The following is a 21,369-nucleotide window of genomic DNA, read 5'->3' on the forward strand; positions in this document are numbered from 1 at the left end:
CCATAAACTCTTCAAGTCCCAGAATTAGTAGATTATTTCTTGTACTTCTGTTTTCCAAGTCGATAATCTTCTGTCTTAATTTTTCATTAGACTTTGACTGGTTTTCACAAACTGTTTGCAGGCCTTCAATCTTCGTGTCCAAAATCATCTGAGTATCTTCATTCTCCTGTAATCGTTTATCATGTTCACTTAAGGATTTTTTTGAATAGAATCAAATTTTACATCAGTTTGTTTAATTTCAGAGCTGAGTTGCTGGAACTTCTGCTAGAATTCCTCAGAGAATTCTTTTTTATGTTTCTGAAACGTCTCCATAATAGATTCCAACATTACAGGAGGGTACTCATCTTTCTTAGTACCTTTGGCAGCCCTCATAATAAAACAATATTATGTTTAAAAGCAAGATTTAAAAACAAGTTGGAAACAGCAAAGTAGATAATATAGGAGCAGCTACAAAAAGCTGTTATTCCACCAACAACCAGTAGGCATCTGTCGTGAAAGAATCCAACAGTGGAATTAGTTTAGCAGTCAGCATTCCTCTTGAGCTGAATTGTACTCTTTGATGTAAATTTTTATTTCCAATGGATAATAATACTACATATTATTATTATTTAGATAAGAATGGATCAAGATGGTGAAAATAAAAAAGAAGCGATTAACCCAAATGATGATTCAGCAAATATTGAAGATCTTGAGCTAGAAAACAGAAACAACTTTCTTAACAGTGTGCTTACAGGAGATGCTGAGAACTTACGCAAGTGTTTTGTAAATACAGATAAACCAAACCATGAAAAAAGTAATGAATTGTTAAATATACATGATGACTTCGGCAGAAATGCTCTCTTTGCAGCTGCCATCCTGGGTCACTGTGAAGTTATTCAAGAGTTGGTGTCACAAGGAGCAAATGTGAATGAGCAAACTAACAGAGGTATTTGGCCACACTGTTGATTTTTCAATATTAGTAGTGGATATTTCTTTAATCTTCTATTTCTCTAATTAAGATGGATACAAATGAGGTTGGCAAACATTGTGAAAATACTGTATTTTGTGCAATAGAATATATATAGAACAGTACAGCACAGTACAGGCCCTTCAGCCCACAATGTGCTGACCCTTAAACCCTGCATCACATATAACCCCCCACCTTAAATTCCTCCATATACCTGTCTAGTAGTCCCTTAAATTTCACTAGTGTATCTGCCTCCACCACTGACTCAGGCAGTGCATTCCACGCACCAACCGCTCTCTGAGTAAAAAACCTTCCTCTAATATCCCCTTGAACTTTCCACCCCTTACCTTAAAACCATGTCCTCTAGTATTGAGCAGTGGTGCCCTGGGGAAGAGGCACTGGCTGTCCACTCTATCTATTCCTCTTAATATCTTGTATACCTCTATCATGTCTCCTCTCATCCTCCTTCTTTCCAGAGAGTAAAGCCCTAGCTCTCTTAATCTCTGATCATAATGCATACTCTCTAAACCAGGCAGCATCCTGGTAAATCTCTTCTGTACCCTTTCCATTGCTTCCACATCCTTCCTATAGTGAGGCAACCAGAACTGGACACAGTACTCCAAGTGTGGCCTAACCAGAGTTTTATAGAGCTGCATCATTACCCTGCGACTCTTAAACTCTATCCCTTGATTTATGAAAGCTAACACTCTATAAGTTTTCTTATGGAGTAACACATACATACATACATGCACACACACATTTTCTGGATGACACAGTGAAGATAAAAGTTCAGACCGGCAAAATTAATAAGCACAAGCCCAGACAGCAAGATTTAAACTATAGTTTGTGTATTCTTCAGCACAGAAAGGCACTGTGGAATAAATATAGGATCAACACATCAACATATGCTACTAACTTGTGACACATACTGTTTATCTTAATTACATAGGCTTCTGTTAGTCGTGCAGAACCCTTTTGCTTTAACAGAGTATTTTTCAAAGGAAGCTGACAAGTTGGACTGAAAATTGGCTCAGCAACCAGAAAAAAAAAGAATATTTGAGACCTTTAGTGACTTGTAGGCTGTGCAGAGTGGAATTCTTCAAAACTGTGTGCCAGTCCATTGTATTTAATGGCAAATTGATAACTTGAATTCCGCATATGTGTTTGCTAAACAACACAAGAGCCTGTGTATAGTACAGGAAAGATACTAGCATGGACAGAAGGTTGTCTGACTGGCAGGGGCAAAGAATGGAGATAAAGGGGGCCTTTTCTGGCTGCCAGTGATTAGTGGTGTTCTGTAGGGGTTGGTATTGGTTCAGCTCTTTTTCACATTATATGCTAATGATCTGGATGGCTTTGTGGCCAAGTTGGCAGACAATACAAAGATAGGTGGAAGGGCAGGTAGTGCTGAGGAAACAGGGAGTCTGCAGGACGACTTGGATTAGGAGAATGGGCAAAGAAGTGGCAGATGTAATACAATGTAGGAAGTGTATGGCTGTTCCCTTTGGTAGAAGGAATAAAGGCATAGACTATTTTCTAAATAGGGAGCAAATTCAAAAATTAGAGGTGCAAAGGGACTTAAGAGTCCTTGCGCTGGATTCTCTGAAGGTTAATTTGCACGTTGAGTTGGTAGTAAGGAAGGCAAATACAATGCTAGCATTTCTTTTGAGAGGACTAGAATATAAAAGTAAGGATGTAATGCTGGGGTTTTATAACGCATTGGTCAGACCACACTTGTGAGCAGTTTTGAACTCCATATCTAAGAAAGGATGTGCTGGCATTGCATAGGAACCAGAGGTGGTTTACAAGAATTATCCTGGGAATGAAAGGGTTGCTCTGGGGCTGTATTTGCTGGAGTTTAGAAGAATGATGGGGATCTCATTGAAACCTACCAAATGTTGAAAGGCCTAAATAGAGTGGACATAGAAAGAATGTTTCCAACAGTGGAACAGTCTGGGACCAGATGGCACAGCTTCAGAATAGGTGTCCCTTTAGAACAGTGATGACAAGTAATGTATTTATTCAGAAGGTGCTGAATCTGTGGAATTCATTGCCACAGACAACTATGGAGGCCAAGTTATTGGATATATTTAAAATGGAAGTTGATAGATTTCTGATTAGTAAAGCATCATAAATCAGCCATGATTGAATGGTGGAACAGTCTTGATGGGGATGAATGGCATAACTTTGCTCCTATTCCTTATGGTCTTATGAATTTAAGAGGTTTAAAGTCAATACCACAGACCCAGTTTTATATAATGTCGTAGTATGATACAGCATGTAAACAGGCTGGGCTGGAAAATCTATCAATACTGATACATCTGTCCACATGAGCTAGTCCCATTTCCACACACTTGGTATTTATCCCTTTAAACCTTTTCTGTGTATGTCACCAAAGACTCCTAACAAATTTCTACTGATGTATTGTGGACACCATTCTGATTGGTTGTGTCATAGCTTGGTATAGAGCTTCCAATATGCAGAATCAAAAGAGGCTTCAGGGGGTGGTAGACTCGGCCAGCGCAAGCCTCCCCAGTATCAAATATATCTTCAAAAGGTAGTGCCTCAAGAGTTTGGCATCCATCATTTAAGGACACTCGACATCCAGGAAGTGTCATTTTCTCATTAATACCATTAGGGAGGAGGTACAGGAACCTGAAGGCCCACACTCAATTTTTTAGGAATAGTTTCCCCACCACAGTATCAGATTTCTGAAAGATCTATGAATACTACCTCATTTCTCTTCTGCATTATTTATTTAGTTATTTTTGTAACTTGCCTAAGAAGAACTAATAATGACTATTGGCCAGAAACACTTACATTCGCAGTGATGAAGTGTTTTGAGAGGTTGGTGATGAAACATTTCAACTCCTGGGTGAACAGCGTATTGCATCCACTCCAATTTGCCTACCAGAGCAACAGGTCCGTAGCAGAAGCCATCTCATTGGCTCTTCACTCAACTCTGAAACATCTGGACAGCAAAGATGCATATATCAGGATGCTCTTTATCAACTATAGCTCAGCATTCAATACCATTATCCCCTTAAAACGAATCAATAAGCTTCAAGACTTTAGCCTCAATATCTCCTTATGCAATTGAATCCTCGATGTCCTCACTTGCAAACCCCATTCAATTCAGATTGACAGCAACGTCTCCTCCACAATCTCCAACAGCACAGGTGCAGCACAAGGCTGTGTGCTTAGGCCCCTGCTCTACTCACTTTACACTTATGATGGTGTGGCTAAACACAACTCCACAATGCCATATTCAGGTTTGAAGTAATCAGGTGATCTGACAGCATATGTGGTTAGAGGAATTAAGCTAAGATCAATGATCTTTCAACTGTGGAAATATATCTGTAACCCTGAAGTCTTAATGATTTTGTTGTTTTTGTAAAACATAATGTGAACAAGATGGAGTCTAAGAAATCCCTAAGTACTTTGCTGATTTCATGGGAAATCTTACAAGTATGTTTGTGTTATCTGTGAGCAAACTATTTTCTTTTATGTGAAGCAAATTGTTTTATGGCCAGAGGGGTTGTTTTGACAACAGGGGAAATGGGATGGAGCTTCTAAGGATCAAATGTTAGAACAAGATAAGGATGAAGATAAGAATGTAATGTTATGGAATGAGTAACTGTTCTTTGTATTCAAAAATCATATAAAAGTACTTTGGTTGAAACAGAGGATTGGAGCTATATTTCCATGTAAAACTTGGCTGGAACTATATCACCCCTTGCAAGTAAAATAATAAGTCTTAATAATGTAATCCATTCTGAATTTGTTGTAGCTTGCTTCTTTACATTAGAAGACCTAGCCGAACGGTACATGACAACATAACTATCCCAATAAAAGCTTTTCAATCTGAAATGTTAATTGTTTCTTTCTCAACAGATGTTCCATTTTGTCGAGTAATTGCACTGATTTCGATTTTGTTTCGTGTCCACAGGATATACTCCTTTACATTGTGCTGCTGCATGGGGGAAGCTGGAGAGCTTAAACGCTTTGGTGAGCCTTGGAGCTAATGTTCAAACAATCAACTTCAGAGATGAAAGAGCACGAGATATAGCTAAGCGATATTCAATTGCCAATTGTGTAGAGTTTCTAGATTGGGCAGGTAAGAAATGGCATTAACACTTTATATTGATTTCAATAACAATGTATAAGTTATGTTAAGAAAATCATAAACAAAAGGGAGTTTCTGGTTCTGTTTTAAAATAAGTAAGTTTTGGATATCTGTCCAATAGTAGTGTTTGCGCAAAGGAAAATCTGAACCTTTAGAATTTCTTAGTTTTATACAATCATATCATATTAAGTTAGAAGAGGAATTTGTAAGTATACATTGCGTAACTAGAGCTTTTCTCATTTCTTTTGTTACGGATTCAGCAACAATAAATATATAAGTGAGGCAGGGTTTTTTTTATAACAAATAAAACATTTATTAAACACTGAAAAACAAACCCCCAAGAGTAAACAAACCACTAACGTAACCGGAAATCAGCTGCTGTGCGGCAGCTTAAACAGTTCTTAAAGGAATAAAGCGAAAACAGTTCTTAAAGCGATGTTGCAAAAACAGTTCTTCAAAGTAGTACTGCAAAAGTTCAAAATGCTTACAGTCCATTAAAGGAGAGACTTTTTAGACGATTTAGATTCTCTTTCACGTTGTGTTGCTGCGGTTCCCAGTCAAACTATACTTTTCCTGGAGAATTTACGACGATGAAAATGAAACGGCTTAAAGGTACTGACCTTTCCTTTACAAAACTGTACCCAACCCTTTCTGCTATTCACAGGGGTTACCACGGGGACAGCCAACGAATTCCTTCCGAATGAGGATCAAACAAGGTCAAACCTGTTTCACCGTCAAAATTTACTTTCCTTGATCTTTTAGCTCCCGAACTCTGATCTTCACTCTCCACTGATTTTTAACTGGCAGTATTATAAAGAAACTGCCAGCAATGACCTTTTAAACTTTAGGCATTAAATAAAACTCCACCTTTCAACCAAACTGCATCATAATATTGGACCACGCAGTGGCATGGAGTCAAAATGGCAAATCCAGCCACGAACTGCCCCTCCTCACAGGGAGGGGTCCTCCTTTTATACCCTGTAAAAAAAAATCTGTCACATGATCTCTACTGGCGGGAAAATGACGTCACTCCACCATCACAAGACCACTACCTTAAGTCCAGTGTAGCTTCAACACCACTATCACGTGACAAGTACAAGATACCCACAGTAACACCTCCCTCCAAAAAAAAAATTTTGGTCTGTCAACAACAAAATTTTAACAATTATTTACAAGGAAAAAAAACAAATGTATAAATTTTATAACATACACAGTATACATCGTATCATCATAAAACATCTTACAACTTACAATACAGTAGGAGTGTTACAATTGTAAAAAAAACCACTCCATAAAAAATATTACATTGTACATTCAACATCCAGATAGACAATCAGCAACCACATTATCTTTACCTTTAATATGAGTTATCACAATATTGTACTCTTGTAACATCAAATTCCAATTTAATAACCTTCTGTTTTTGTTTATCATCTTACTCAGAAACACTAATGGATTATAATCAGTGTAAACAATAAGTGGTTTTTGAGTTGTACCAACATATACGTCAAAATGTTCTAAAGCTAAAACAAGAGATAACAATTCCTTCTCTATTGTTGAATAGTTTCTTTGATGCTTATTAAATTTCTTAGAAAAGTAAGCTACTGGATGATCAACCTCATCACCCTCATTCCTTTGCATTAATACTGCTCCTGCAACCTCATCACTAGCATCTACAGCTAATGAAAAAGGTTTTTCAAAGTCAGGTGCCTTAAGCACAGGTTGTTGACATATCATTGTTTTCAATTTCTCAAATGCTTCTTGACAAGGCACTGTCCACACAAACTTCTCATTCTTCTGCAAAAGGTTAATTAATGGAAGGGCAACATTAGCAAAATTCTTACAAAATTTTCAATACCATCCAACCATTCCCAAGAATCTTCTGAGAGTTTTTTTCCCCCGTTGGAGTGGGAATCTCTAAAATTGCCTGAACTTTTGCCTGAACAGGAGCTACCTTACCTTGACCCACAACATAACCAAGGTAAGTCACAGTGGCATGTCCGAATTCACTCTTAGCTAAATTAATAGTTAAGTTAGCTTTTGAAAGCCTTTCAAACAATTTCTCCACCGCAATAATGTGTGCTTCCCAAGTATCATTTCCTGTCACTAAATCATCAATACAAGCATCTGTATCTTTCAATCCCTGAATCACAGAGTTAATCATCCTCTGGAAAGTACCTGGGGCATTCTTCATCCCAAATGGAAGAACATTATATTCATATAGCCCAGATGGAGTTACAAATGCAGAAATCTCTCTACCTCTGTCTGTTAGTGGAACACACCAATACCCTTTCAATAAATCAATCTTAGTAAGGAACTTTGCTTTTCCAACTTTATCTACGCAATCATCTACTCTAGGAATTGGATATGCATCTGTTTTCGTTACAGCATTCACCTTCCTATAGTCCATACAAAACCTAATACTACCATCTGGTTTTGGCACCATAACACAGGGTGAACTCCAATTCGAGTTAGAAGGTCTAATAATATTATTCTCTAACATATATTTAATTTCTTTCTCAACAAGTTCACATTTTTCTATGTTCTTTCTATATGGGTGTTGTTTAACAGGTTTGGCATCTCCAACATCTACATCATGTGAAGCTATAGTAGTCCTTCTCGGAACGTCTGGAAACAAATCCTTATATTTAAAAATTAATTTCTTCATCTGCTGTTTCTGCTCTGGCTGTAAATGTGCTAGTCTCTCATCAATATTTTCCAGAATGGTTGAATTTGGTAACCTGATAGAAACAATGTTGGATTTAGAATGAAATTCAGATGAATCATCTATCATGTTTCTAGTTAAATCACATTCATTATCATTAACCACAACAGTCACAGTAGCAGATTGTTTCTCATAATATGGCTTTATCATATTTATATGGCAAAGTTGTGTTGGCCTTCTACGATCTGGAGTTTTTATCACGTAATCCACATCATTGATTTTAGACACAATTTCATAAGGACCAGGAAATCTAGCTTGTAAAGGATTCGTTTGCACTGGGAAAAGAACCAGCACCTTATCTCCAGGCTTAAACATCCTCATTAGCTTCTTTATCGTACCAAGTTTTCATTTTCTCCTGAGCCAATTTTAAATTTTCCTTAGCTAAGCTACAAGCTTTATGTAACCTGTCCTTAAATTTCAAAACATAGTCCAACAAATTAGTGTGTACTTCCTTACTAATCCACTGTTCTTTTAATAAAGCTAAAGGTCCTCTAACTCTATGCCCAAATACAAGTTCAAATGGACTGAAACCTAAAGATTCTTGTACCGATTCCCTTACTGCAAATAAAAGTAAGTTTATACCCTCATCCCAATCACTTTCATTTTCCACACAATATGTCCTAATCATATTCTTGAGGGTAGAATGAAACCTCTCCAAGGCACCTTGCGATTCTGGATGGTATGCAGATGAAGTGATTTGCTTAGCTCCCAATTTATAAACTATCTGTTTAAACAATCCAGACATAAAATTACTGCCTTGATCAGTTTGTATTTCCTTAGGTAGCCCAAAATAAGTAAAGAATTTTATAAGAGCCTTTGTCACAGTTTTAGCTGTTATATTCCTAAGTGGTACTGCCTCTGGAAACATAGACGAAGTACACATGATAGTCAACAAGTACTGATAGCCAGTTTTTGTCTTTGGTAATGGACCGACACAATCTATAATAACTTTAGAAAATGGTTCACCAAATGCTGGAATAGGTTGTCTCCACTTCCTCATCAACACTCCTTTTTCCAAGTAATATCCTACAGACACCTTCTCAATTTCACTATCTGGTAGAGCTTGTTCTCTTAATTTTATAATCTCAGGGTCTCTATTCTGCTCTGCTATCATCTCCTTCCGAGACAGAGATAAATCTTCATAGTCAGACTTACTCCAAGAATCTTGTTCAAACAATGAAGGTAAGAAAGTCTCTGACACATCCTCAAAACTCGAATCCTGAGTTGAGCAGTAACAACTTCATTTTGCGCATCAATCTTTTTAGCCATAGCTCTAGTCACAACACAGGAAGAATCTGTGTTAGAATTCATCTCTGATTCCTCTGACTCCATTGTCAAATGCACTTCAGGAAAAACTTGTCCACCTGCCAACTCATTACCTAACAATAAAGAAATATCCTTCACAGGTAGGCTAGGCTGTAATCCTACTTTAACAAATCCTGTAACTAACCCTGACTTTAAATTTACTTTATGCAAATGTACAGGCATAAAAGCACTCCCAACACCTCGTATATAATTTACCTCACCAGTATCAGACTCTTCATTAAACTTCAATACACTGTCTAACATCAGTGATTGAGAAGCTCCAGTATCCCTAAGGATTTTTATTGGCACTGGAGTAGATCCTTCTTTCAAGGATACAAACCCTTCAGTTATAAAATGATCATATCCCTTTTTAACTTGGTCAGACTCTAACAAAACCTCATTTGTTTTTATCGAACCCTGTAATTTTACAGGTGCTTCAGTATGTTGCACACAAGCATCTGGGACTGCTTCCTTCTCTTTCTTTTTCAATCGGAAACAGTTAGCTATTACATGGCCAGGTTTCTTACAATAGTTACAAATAGGACCAAACTGTCTTTCCTTCACAGGTTTTCCTTCCTCCTTACCTTTCTCATTAACTTCTGATTTAACTTCTGATTTACCTTGAGTCTCCGTGTTATTTTTCCTCTTAAAAATTCTACCCTGAGGAAATTTATTCTTATGGATTAAAACATACTCATCAGCTAATCTAGCAGAGTCCTGCAATGTATCAGTATCCCTCTCATTTAAGTAGGTCCTTACTTCAACAGGGATGCTTCTTTTAAATTCCTCCATTAAAATCAGCTATTTCATCTGATCGGACCTCATAAAATGGTGGAGAAGTACTCCTCGTAGTAAAATTACTTTCTCTGGACTCGGAATTCACTTGAATCACTCGGACATTATTCATTGAAACTTTAAGGGCCGTTGACAATCTCTCCCGGGATTTGGTGTGTGTGTAATCTATTTTTATTCTTGTATAACTTTACCTACAGAGTTCTGCAACTAATTCTAACTTGTTTTGGAGGTTCGAAGTCTTTAGTGAAGGCCTCCCTGTTTGTCGGTTCACAATTCAACTGCTGATTTATTTTTCCTTTGTTTTAAATATTTATTTATTTTATCATTTTCTTTTCTTCACCCCTTTTTTCTAATCTCTGAATTTTTTTCTCCCTTCTCTAAATGGTTGATAAGCACTCGTCTTGAATTTATAACTTTCCCCTTCCTCTTTTTTTCTTTTTCCTTACCTTTTTTTCCCCCTTTCTCTTCCTTTATTCTTCTATAATGTTTCGCGGGTAGGTTAGTTTTGGTTTTCTTCCGATTTTCTCTGTATTAAGTTGTATATTTCTGCAGAAGATGTTCTAATCTGTAGTTATGTTTTCTAGTGCATAAACTAGTTATTTTTGCTATAATATTTATACGGAAATGTTGTTAATGACACAGATCTGGAAGTTGTATTTGGGTTAATTTTTTTGGTAGAGCTAGCTACTTGTTTTGGTAGCCGTCTAGTTTTGGGTTGTGCGGGTGGGGTGGATTTTCCAGTTCCAACATCTCTTTATTGCTTAGGACATGTTTTTATATTTTGACCTTACGAATCTATGTTTACATCTCTGCTCCCAGACTGCTATTGTACTGCTTGACTTTTTATATGCCTGCTGCCTTTTATGCATTAGTAATTGATAATGGCTAGTGCACTTAAATTCGTGAGCTGGAATGTAAAGGGACTGAACCACCCTGTTAAAAGGAGGAAGGTATTCTCACATATCAAACAACTCAAAGCTGACATTGCTTTCCTTCAAGAAACTCATATTCGTTGTTTTGATAACTCCCGGCTTCTGTCAAAGTGGGCGGGTCAGCATTTTCATTCATCCTTTGCCGCTAAAGCTAGGGGAGTTTCCATTCTTATTAATTCAAATATTCCTTTTGAACTCCATAATAAAATATCTGATACAAATGGCTGTTTTATTATTGTTTCTGGTAAACTATATAACACTAAAGTTGCACTAGCAAACCTGTATGCCCCCAACTTTGATGATGTTAACTTTTTTGAACGGTTTTTTTCCTCACTACCAGACTTAAACTCATACTCTCTTATATTGGGTGGTGATTTCAACTGTTGGTTGGATCCTAAACTGGACCGACCGTCCTCTGTTACCAGATCACCTACTCAATCGGTTCTTAATTCGGATCTAAAGATCCATAAAGTCTGGGGACCTTTTATCGAGTACTTTCATAACCTTCCTCTTGACTAGGTTTTTTTTTCTTTTCAGTCCCTTGCTTTCAGCTCCCTTTTTTTTTCTGGTAGTAGGCATTATTATACTCTGTTTCTAAGTGTATTCACAGTCTGGGAGTTTGACTGTCCGGACTTATACTCTTTATACTGTGTGGTGGTTGGTCTGGAGTTGTTGTTGTTTTTTTCTTGTGTTGTGGGGCTTGGGGAGGTCGCTAAGCTCACTTGTCTTTAATTTAGGTGCTTTTTTTGTTAAATTCTCTTCCTTTGTAGCATATTGTTATTGTATGCTTAATCTTGCACTGTATTAATGCTCCTCATTGGGATTTGGGATTTTTAATTTTGTAAAATGTTTTGAAAAAATAATTTAATTTTTTTTTTAAAAAAATCAGCTCTTTCAATGTATTATAGTCCCCATTTACATTTTTAGAGGAAACCCATCTCTCAAAACACACAGCTTTATCATAGGCAAATTCCACATAAGTTTTTTCCACAGACTTCTTCAAACTTCTTAATCTTTCTCTATACGCTTCTGGGATCAATTCGAATGCTTTCAAAATCTGCTGTTTCACAATATCATAATAAAGTGCTTGCACAGTAGTTAAAGCTGCATAAACTTGTTGTGCTTTGCTTTAATTACACTTTGTAACAACGCTGACCATTTATCTTTCGGCCACTCTGAAATCTGAGTAATTGTTTCAAAATGTTGGAAATATCTTTCCACTTCTGTTTCACTAAATGGAGGGACCAATTTAATTTCTTGACTAGCAACAAATGGTTTTCTAGAACCAGAAGACTGATTCTCAGACCTTAATTTCGCCATCGCATATTCAAATTCCCTCTGTTTACTTTCAGCTTCTAACCTACAACGCTCCAACTTCATTTGTTCGATTTGCAACTGCATCTCCAGATTACTTATTGGAAACGACTCTAAAATCGATTCATCAAAATCACCCGAATCTACATAGTGTGACGCAATTTTTCTCTGTATTAGAGTCTTCGATGTAGACTTCAAAATACCTTTAAGTTGCAATCTATTAGCTATCTCAGACACCTCAGTTTTTTTCGCCTTCGCTAACAACTCTGCATCTGGCAAAGCCAGAAACTCATCAATATCCATTGTTGCCGAATACCACTCACAAGCCAATCAAACAAAAGAATCGAGTATTCCCCTTTTCCAAAACACCGATTCAAAATTGAACAAGCATTTAAACTCAAAAATGGTTCATCCCGGACGAGCCCCCATATTTGTTACTGGATTCAGCAACAATAAACATATAAGTGAGGCAGGGTTTTTTTTATAACAAATAAAACATTTATTAAACACTGAAAAACAAACCCCCAAGAGTAAACAAACCACTAACATAACCAGAAATCAGCTGCTGTGCAGCAGCTTAAACAGTTCTTAAAGGAATAAAGCGAAAACAGTTCTTCAAAGTAGTACTGCAAAAGTTCAAAATGCTTACAGTCCATTAAAGGAGAGACTTTTTAGACGATTTAAATTCTCTTTCATGTCGTGTTGTTGCGGTTCCCAGTCAAACTATACTTTTCCCGGAGAATTTACGATGATGAAAATGAAATGGCTTAAAGGTACTGACCTTTCCTTTTCAAAACTGTACCCAACCCTTTCTGCTATTTACAGGGGTTACCACGGGGACAGCCAACGAATTCCTTCCGAATGAGGATCAAACAAGGTCGAACCTGTTTCACTGTCGAAATCGACTTTCTTTTAGCTCCCGAACTCCGATCTTCACTCTCCACTGATTTTTAACTGGTAGTATTATAAAGAAACTGCCGGCAATGACCTTTTAAACTTTAGGCATTAAATAAAACTCCATCTTTCAACCAAACTGCATCATAATATTGGACCACGCAGTGCCTGGAGTCAAACAGGCAAATGCAGCCACGAACTGCCCCTCCTCACAGGGAGGGGTCCTCCTTTTATACCCTGTAAAAAAAAAACTGTCACATGATCTCTACTGGCAGGAAAATGATGTCACTCTACCATCACAAGACCACTACCTTAAGTCCAGTATAGCTTCAACACCACTGTCACGTGACAAGTACAAGATACCCACGGGTACGTAACACTTTGTTTCTCCCTAACTCTTGTAGTGGTGTTTGCTTATCGACTCCACTATTTTATTCCTTCAAAAAGTGAAGAGAATGTGAAAGGTTTTATGGAAATAATTCTATTATTTCCTTTTTGTTTGTAGATTTTAGCTTGCTGTTCATTTCCATTCTCCAAGTTAAAGAGCATTGAATCTGACTTGTGGTAACCAATTCTCATACTGTTTCTTCACTCTGTATATTGCAGAGTTATACAGCACAGCGATGGGCCTTTCAGCACAAGTGCTGTTTGGACTCAGCTTATCAGTCCATGCCAATCAAAATGCTTCACTGATACCCATTATTGTTTAAATAGGTACCTGTCCAAATGCCTTTTAAATCCCTTGTAATTATATTCCCTGGCACCACTTCCTCCTGCAGCTCATACACACAACCAAAACCCTATGTGAAAAAATTACTTCTCAGATTTCGTAAACCAGCGGGTTATTGTTATGTCTCCTGCTCGCTGTGAAAATGGGGGACACCTCCGTCTCCCTTATTAGGGAGAGACAGAACCTGTGAGTTGCCGAATGCCAGATGAAATACTTTGGGGTAACTGCAAGGTCTGTCTCTTTGCTGTTGCCTAGCTCACGCTTGTGCTGGGTGGTGGATGCACTTTTTTTGCCAGTGGGGGAGGGGGGATTGTTACTTGCTGCCACTTACGCGTGGGAGAGGGGAACTTCGGGATTCTCACATTTAACTGTCGTTCATTCCTTGGGGCACTTGTCTGTTTTTGTGGATGTTTGGCAAATAAAAAGCATTTCAGGATGTATATTGTGTACTTTTCTCTGACATTAAATTGAGCCTTTGAAATTAACCCATATCGTATCAAACTTACACCCTTTAGCCCTACATTCCACCACCCTAAGAAAAAGATTCTATCTTTTTATGCCCCTCACAGCATTATAAACCTTTATAAGGTCACCCTCAGTCACTTAAATTACGGTGAAAATAAACAGCCTTTCCTATCTCTCTTTATATGAGAAGTCCTCCAGGCAATGTCCTGGTGAATATCTTATGTGTGCTTTTTGATAACATGGCAATCAGAATTGTACACAGTACACCAAGCGTGGCCTGAGCAACTCTTATACGCCTCAGCTGTTATACTCAGTACCTCAGCCTGAGGAAGCAAGTGTGATGAATACCTTCTTGAAACCCTATTACCTATGTCGCCATTTTCATTAAGCTATGAACTTGTACCCCCCCCCCGTGTTCCCCTGTACACTAATATTCTTTAAGTTCCTGTCATTTACTATTTGTCACATAATATTCCAAAATGCATTACCTCATGCTTGTCTAAATTACATCTGCAACTGCTCCCAGTTTATCAACTGATTTATGTCCTGTTCTATTCTTTTACAAACTTTAAGTCTACAATTCAACCAATCGTCATGTTGACAGTAAACTATCATATCACATTCTCATACAATTCATGTGTATAACAACAAATGTCCTGGCATCAGTCCCTGCAGTACACCACTGGTTGCAGTGTTCCAATCAGAAAAGCACCCGCCTGAGTACTATCATCAGTACTGAGTTCTGATGAAGGGTCTCGGCCCGAAACATTGTCTGCTCATTTCAACGGATGCTGTCCTACCTGCTGAGTTCATCCAGCTTTTGTACGTGTTGATTTGACCACAGCATCTGCAGTGTACTTTGTGAGTACTATCCTCTGCCTTCTATGACCCAAGCCAACACATTTCCCTTAAACATGTGATTCAGCTTACATTGCAGAGCTTTGTCAAAAGCCCATCTAAAGGGCATGTAAACTAAGTCTACCACTTGGTATTCAATTTTCTTACATTCTCAAAAAAAACTCTTAGATTTGTGAGATGGTATTTCTGTACACAATATCATGTTCATCTGGAAAAGCAGGGACTGATGAAGAGGAATCAACATGATCCTGTCCTTTATGGTCTTTTTACCAGTAATTTCCTTCCTATTGATGGAAGGCTCAGTAGTTTCCTGGATTATCCCCTACTGCCCTTTCTGCATAAAGGAACAACATTAGCTATCCACTTCTCTTCTGGTATGATGAAGATATAAAAATCTGAGTCCCAACAATTTTGTCTGTTGTTTCCTTTTAAGAAAAACTGTCAATCCCTGAGGATTTATCCACCTTAATCTGTGCCAACGTATCGAACACTTCCTCCTTCCAGGCACAAACATGTCCTCTTCCCTAATTCTCCATCCTCCTCCTTAATGATTATCAATGAGAAGTTTTCACTTAGGAGCCCACTCATGCTCCAATTCCACAAATAGATTTCCGTTTACCTGTGAAGGGACTACTCTCTGGCTTCTAATATACACAAACAAAAACTTTTGGAATTCTCTTTAGACCTCTTTGGTTCTCTTTTTGCCCTCTTAATTTCTTTCTTAGGTTTGCTGTTACATACCCTATAATCCTCACCAGACTCACTGGATACCAAAATGGCTACACCTGACATACTACTTCCGCTTATTTATGATCAATTCTTTAATTTTTCTGTTAATCATAATTCCCTCATCTTACCATCTTTGTTTTGATTCTCTGCAGGGATGCGCTGACTCAGCTCTTACTAACTCACCTTAAAGCAGTTGCTCCCAATTTACTTTTGCAGAGTACAACATTAAATTGTTGAAATCAATCCTCTTCCTAGTTCTAGGTTCATTATCCATACTCATCTGTCCTTGTTCCCTAAGATATGGTCAAGTTCAGCCCTTTCCACGAGTAGGACCCTCTACATACTCTTGAATGCATTTTATGAACTCCATCTTATTTTAGCCCTTTATATTTTAAGCAATCCCAGTCAATATTGATGAAGTCAAAATTGCCTGCTGCTGCAACCCTATGCTTTTTTACACTTTACTCTAATTTTCCTACATAACTATTCTTCTAATTCCTGCTGACTATTGGGAGGTCTACAGTATAACCCTGCAAAATGTCACACATTTTGTATTTCTGAGTTCTGTCCATATAGCTTCATTAGCTGGACCATCCGGGATATCTTCCCTGGTCAGCAATGCAACACTGCCTGAAACTTCCAGAATATTAGGCTGTCAGTCCTATTCTCCCTTAAACATGTTTCCATGACTGCATTAATCCCATGTGCTGATCTATGCTGTCAGCTCATCTTACTTGCCAGGTTTCCTATATTAAAGTAAATGTAGATGAGCCTCATCCAGAAGTGTCAAATTGTTTGTGAAGTAACCTTTCGAACAGTGATCATAGTTCGGTAAGTTTCAAGACATTCAATGGAAAAAGATAACTATCCTCAAACTGGGTAAGTAAATGTAGACGTGCCCTCCCATGCTTCCTAGCATCTGTATCTGCTCTGCCTACTGGATGCCTGTTCTATTTTCTCCATGTTATTCTGCTTCCTCGTGTCTTTCACTGTCATCCGAGTCCCAATTCCTGCTTCTCTAGTTTAAATCCTTCCAAGTAGCACTAGCAAACCTCTTATGAGGATATTGGCTCCTCCCTCTCCAGTTTAGGGGTAATCTTCATATCACACTAACCTTGAGAATGGAAACTCATTCACAGAAATGACATGATTGAACCTCTACCATGCTCCTAGGTAATGCTGCAAGCAGCCATTTTGTTGGCCATCAAAGATGATCCCATTTCCTGTTTAGTTATTTAGGTTAAAGAGAATAATGTAAAAATAATAATTCATTTTTAATTTGTACTTTTTAACTGCAGAAGGCAAAATGATTTTGGAATTGTATATTAGGGACATCCAAGAAACTGTTACTGATCTTGAAAAATCACAAGGCAAGCTGTCTAAGCAAGACAGGGTAAGCTATAACACTCCTCATTTGAAAACACTGTTGTCTGTATTTCTCTCTTTAATCAGTGAGTGCTCATTGTGTCTTTGGTTTTATAAATTTTTATCATCTGGTAGACTGCCTTTACAAATGCCTGCAGAGCAAAATCTGAATGGCTTCTAATGGCACAGAATGCTTCCATAGAGGAATTTGAGGAACAAAAGAAACAACTGGAGATGAGTGTGGAACCGATCATTACCAAACTAAAAACCCAATGTGAGTGCAAATATCAATTCACAGTGAAATCTTTGGCATGGTTATTTTTCTCATTTCATTAGTTGGTGGATGTAAGTGTCAGTGTTTAATCAACAGGAGCAGGAAATAAAAAATACACTGATTTGATTAGGTTAAGTTTTCTCATTTGGAAACTTCATCAGTGATACAGAAGTGCCAAACCAGGTTGGGAATGTAAATACTCTTATACTGATAACATACGATTAGTGCAATATCAGCCTCTTTTAGTGAAGACTAAAAGGAGAAAAAAGTTAAAATATGCAGCAATACTTTTTGGTATGCCTTTTTAAGTTTCTTCAATTTTAACCTCGGAATTTGTACCTTTATAGGAGGGCGTGTCACAGATTAGTACCGACTTCTAGGTTATTCACACTTCATTAACACATTAAATAACTAAACTATAAAGAAGCACATTACTATATCACAAATTTTCTTTTATATATTTTTTGTAATTATTTCAATACAATTGATTTTTTGTAAGCCTATGTATTTTTGATATATTTAAATACATTATTCTTGAGAAGAGGGCCATAGGTTTCACCGGACTGCCAAAGGGATCCATGGCATAAAAAAGGTTAAGAATCCCTGCTTTTTGTAATGGCTCCAAAGACAGTCTGGGCTTAAATGCTAGCCCTGCAGTCACACTAATGTTTTGTAGCTGTTCAATGCCCAACAAGCAGAGTTCAGCATTTGGGGAAGGAGACTGAGCTCATTTACTTTATTGAGAAGCACAGAACTTTTTAAAAATATAAACTACTATGGAATAATCTGGGTGTGTCATTTACGAAATGTGAGAAATAAACATGCCTGAAGAACAATTACCGGTAGTTAGGAAGATAGATAATGTGTTAGCTGGTATTGCTGGATGAATAAAGTCATCTTCTTTTGGATGTGTAAAAACACCTGCCTACCGCCTTCTAAGGTACATCTCCAGCCTTAGTCATTATAACTAGGTAAAGAAATACTTAGCTTGAAGGTAGGCAATACAAATTCGAAGCTGAGATTAAAAGGTATTAGACAGTATCAAGGGAATAAGGCAGGAATGTGTTAGAGGATCAGAGACAATGTAAGTGAATGGCACTGGAGATAGTTTCACAAATTTAACTATAGATATTCACAACTCCTCAGCATATTCCTTCTCATCACTCTACAGAGTCTACTTTACTGCTCTATTTCCATGTCCCAGATTAAGTTACATGTTTTATTAAAACAAATACTTTAAAAAAAACTTGACCTAGTGTAATTTAGTGCAGCATCAGAGTGCTTCATTCTCAGAATTTTGATTTACCATGTACTATAATAACCATGTGTTCATTTCTTTTTAGCTAAGTAGATTCACTTTTGGTACGTTATCCTTAGCTGAAACATCTGATAGGTCAAGCAAGAGTTATGAGGAAGAAGCTTTCTTAATAGTAATTAGAATCTAATCACATAAATGATAGGTAAGCAAATATAAAGCCTACATGCTCATCAAGGCTGTAGAAATAACAATGAGATAAATGACCAGGGATGTTTGGGATGTTATTATTTGAGAAGAAATAATGATCATGGGACACATTAGTAAATGATGATGGGGATAATCAGATACTTAAGAGAATGTCAATCTTGTCAAATTCATTTTGAGATATTTGTGCTCAGATTTGTTCTGATTGCATTCAAGGGAGGGGAGTGGTCATGGTTGACCAGTAGAGGTGAATGGCTATTCTGCATTAAATAAAACCAGTTTCATAAACACAAGGGATCCTGCAGACACTGAAATTCCAGAGCCAGCCACACAAAATACTAGAGGAACGCAGCAGGATAGGCAGCATTACTGGAGAGGAATAAGCAGTCGACGTTTCAGCCTGAGACCTCACAGTCCTTCAGTCAATTTTATTTATTTTATATACAGTAACTACTCTTCTGCATTTCAGAGAGGTAACTCTCAAAATATATTTACAAATTAGAAAATGGAGGGACATCTTTAAGCATTTATTTAAAGAGGCAAATTGAGTTGGATCCTTCAATTAATTTTGATAAAAATACCAGATGTATTTTTAAAATATGGTTTCCTACCATGAGTTGAAGTGACGCAGTAACATAAGTTTACTTTAAATAATCAAAAGAGCATGGAGAATTTACTTTATACTTCTAATATAGTTCAGCTAAAAGTCATTTATCAATTCTGAAACTGATGTTAGATTTTAATAAAAAGGTTAATTTAAATTTTTTACCTTATTAAAACATGCTAAACTATCTCTGAAAACTTTGATTTAAACATTCCAGTTTTCATTTATGGTACACCATTTTATATCAGTAAAGCTACAAAAACATTGTGCTTTGACGGCTTGGTTCTCAGAATTGAACCAAATCCAAATCAGCCAAATGATGATTTTCGAATCAAAAAACCTGTGCAAGTAGTTACGTATGTTTAGATTTCCTTCATTCTGTTTTAGATTGTAATTAATATGCTAAGTCGCTATCCTAAAATAAATGGATGCAAATACTGATTACTGCATGTAACCTCAGGAAAATCTCCAATGGTTAACTTTATGTAGAACACATACTTTGTGTATTTTTTACATGTACTGAATGTCTGTAAACATTTGTAAAAATCAACATTTTAAGAAGGTCCTCTTAAGAAAAATCTAATTTTTATTTTTCTCTTTTAATGAAGCTCCTCAGCCCTCAAAATCCTCCAAGACCTAACAAAATCATCACACTTGGCCAAACACTACAATCAACATGGAAGATAAGAGTAATTAAAATGTAGAACTTTTTTTAGTGAATTTATATCACTTCGATTCACTGCTGCAACTGGTATAAGACTTTAACATATTCTTGATGGCAGTTGTGTATTACTACCTTTACATATCTTCAAAGTAAATTTTATTATCAAAATATATATGTCACCATATACAACCCTGAGATTCATTTTCCTGTGGGCATACTCAGCAAATCTTTAGAATAGTAACTATATCTTCATGCTATTCTAAAAATATAGAAACATGATAAAGAACATTCTAAAGGTCAGCTTTGTATCACAATTAAATGCATTACATTTTTCAGACAGCTTCCGTGAAATGGAAATTCCTACAGAGCATTCTAAATGTTGGATCACTGGCTGGTATTGGCTGTGCCAATGCACAGGATTGGGAAAAATCTGCAGAGGTTTATAAACTCAACCAGCTCCATCATGGCCATTAACCTCCCCAGCATCGAGGAAATCTTTAAAATGCAATGCCTCAAATAAATAGCATCCATCGTCAAGGTCCCCCACCACCCAGGATAAGTCCTCTTCTTCTATTCTTGGGGAGGAGGTATAGGAGCTTAAAGAAACACATTTAACATTTTAGGAACAGATTCTTCTCCTCCAAAAGCAGATTTCTGAATGGTCCATGAATGTCACCTCACTATTTTCTTCTTTTTGCACTGATTTATTTTTCATATTTCTTATTTACCTTATAGTAATTTTTTATGTATTACACTGTACTGCTGCCGCAAAACAACAAATTTCATAACACGTGTCCCTGATGATAAACCTGATTTTGATTCTGATTCTGATAGTGGGTTCCACACCTTTCCATTACGAGTCACATTGGAAAAAGCACACATACAGTTAGTCAAGGTTTGAGTTTGATGTATTATCAATGTAGTATGTTCCACACTATTCCACTGCAAATTACATTGGAAATAACCACCATGTATTGTTGATCGTTGCACTTTTTCTATGTGCATATACCTTAAAAAGACTGGTTAAAAAATAGAACTGTGAGTGTACTTTTGTATTTTTTTTTAAAAACAAGAATTTCTATTTTAGTGCAAATGAGTTACAGCATATACAATTATTTTTACTATTTCAAAATGCGGCCAGCATACTATGTTTATAGTCCAGCTTTTCTCTGGATATTTTT

At 37.0% G+C, this 21,369-nt stretch overlaps 1 protein-coding gene across 5 annotated transcripts in view; it reads left to right on the top strand.

Annotated features, from left to right (window-relative positions):
• ankrd45 (ankyrin repeat domain 45) overlaps window positions 1–21,247 on the top strand; it is a 30,768-nt gene extending 9,521 nt beyond the window's left edge. For all 5 annotated transcript variants that reach the window (XM_073063675.1, XM_073063673.1, XM_073063674.1 and 2 more), the window contains 5 exons: window positions 613–925; window positions 4,896–5,063; window positions 17,118–17,212; window positions 17,320–17,458; window positions 20,133–21,247. In XM_073063675.1, the coding sequence (XP_072919776.1) occupies window positions 619–925; window positions 4,896–5,063; window positions 17,118–17,212; window positions 17,320–17,458; window positions 20,133–20,164 (741 nt within the window). In that variant the 5' untranslated portion in view covers window positions 613–618 and the 3' untranslated portion in view covers window positions 20,165–21,247. The remainder of the gene's footprint in view (window positions 1–612; window positions 926–4,895; window positions 5,064–17,117; window positions 17,213–17,319; window positions 17,459–20,132) is intronic.
• The last annotated feature ends 122 nt before the right edge of the window (window positions 21,248–21,369 follow it).

The sequence above is a fragment of the Hemitrygon akajei genome, chromosome 12, assembly GCF_048418815.1.
Source record: "Hemitrygon akajei chromosome 12, sHemAka1.3, whole genome shotgun sequence".
Taxonomy (NCBI): Eukaryota; Metazoa; Chordata; class Chondrichthyes; order Myliobatiformes; family Dasyatidae; genus Hemitrygon; species Hemitrygon akajei.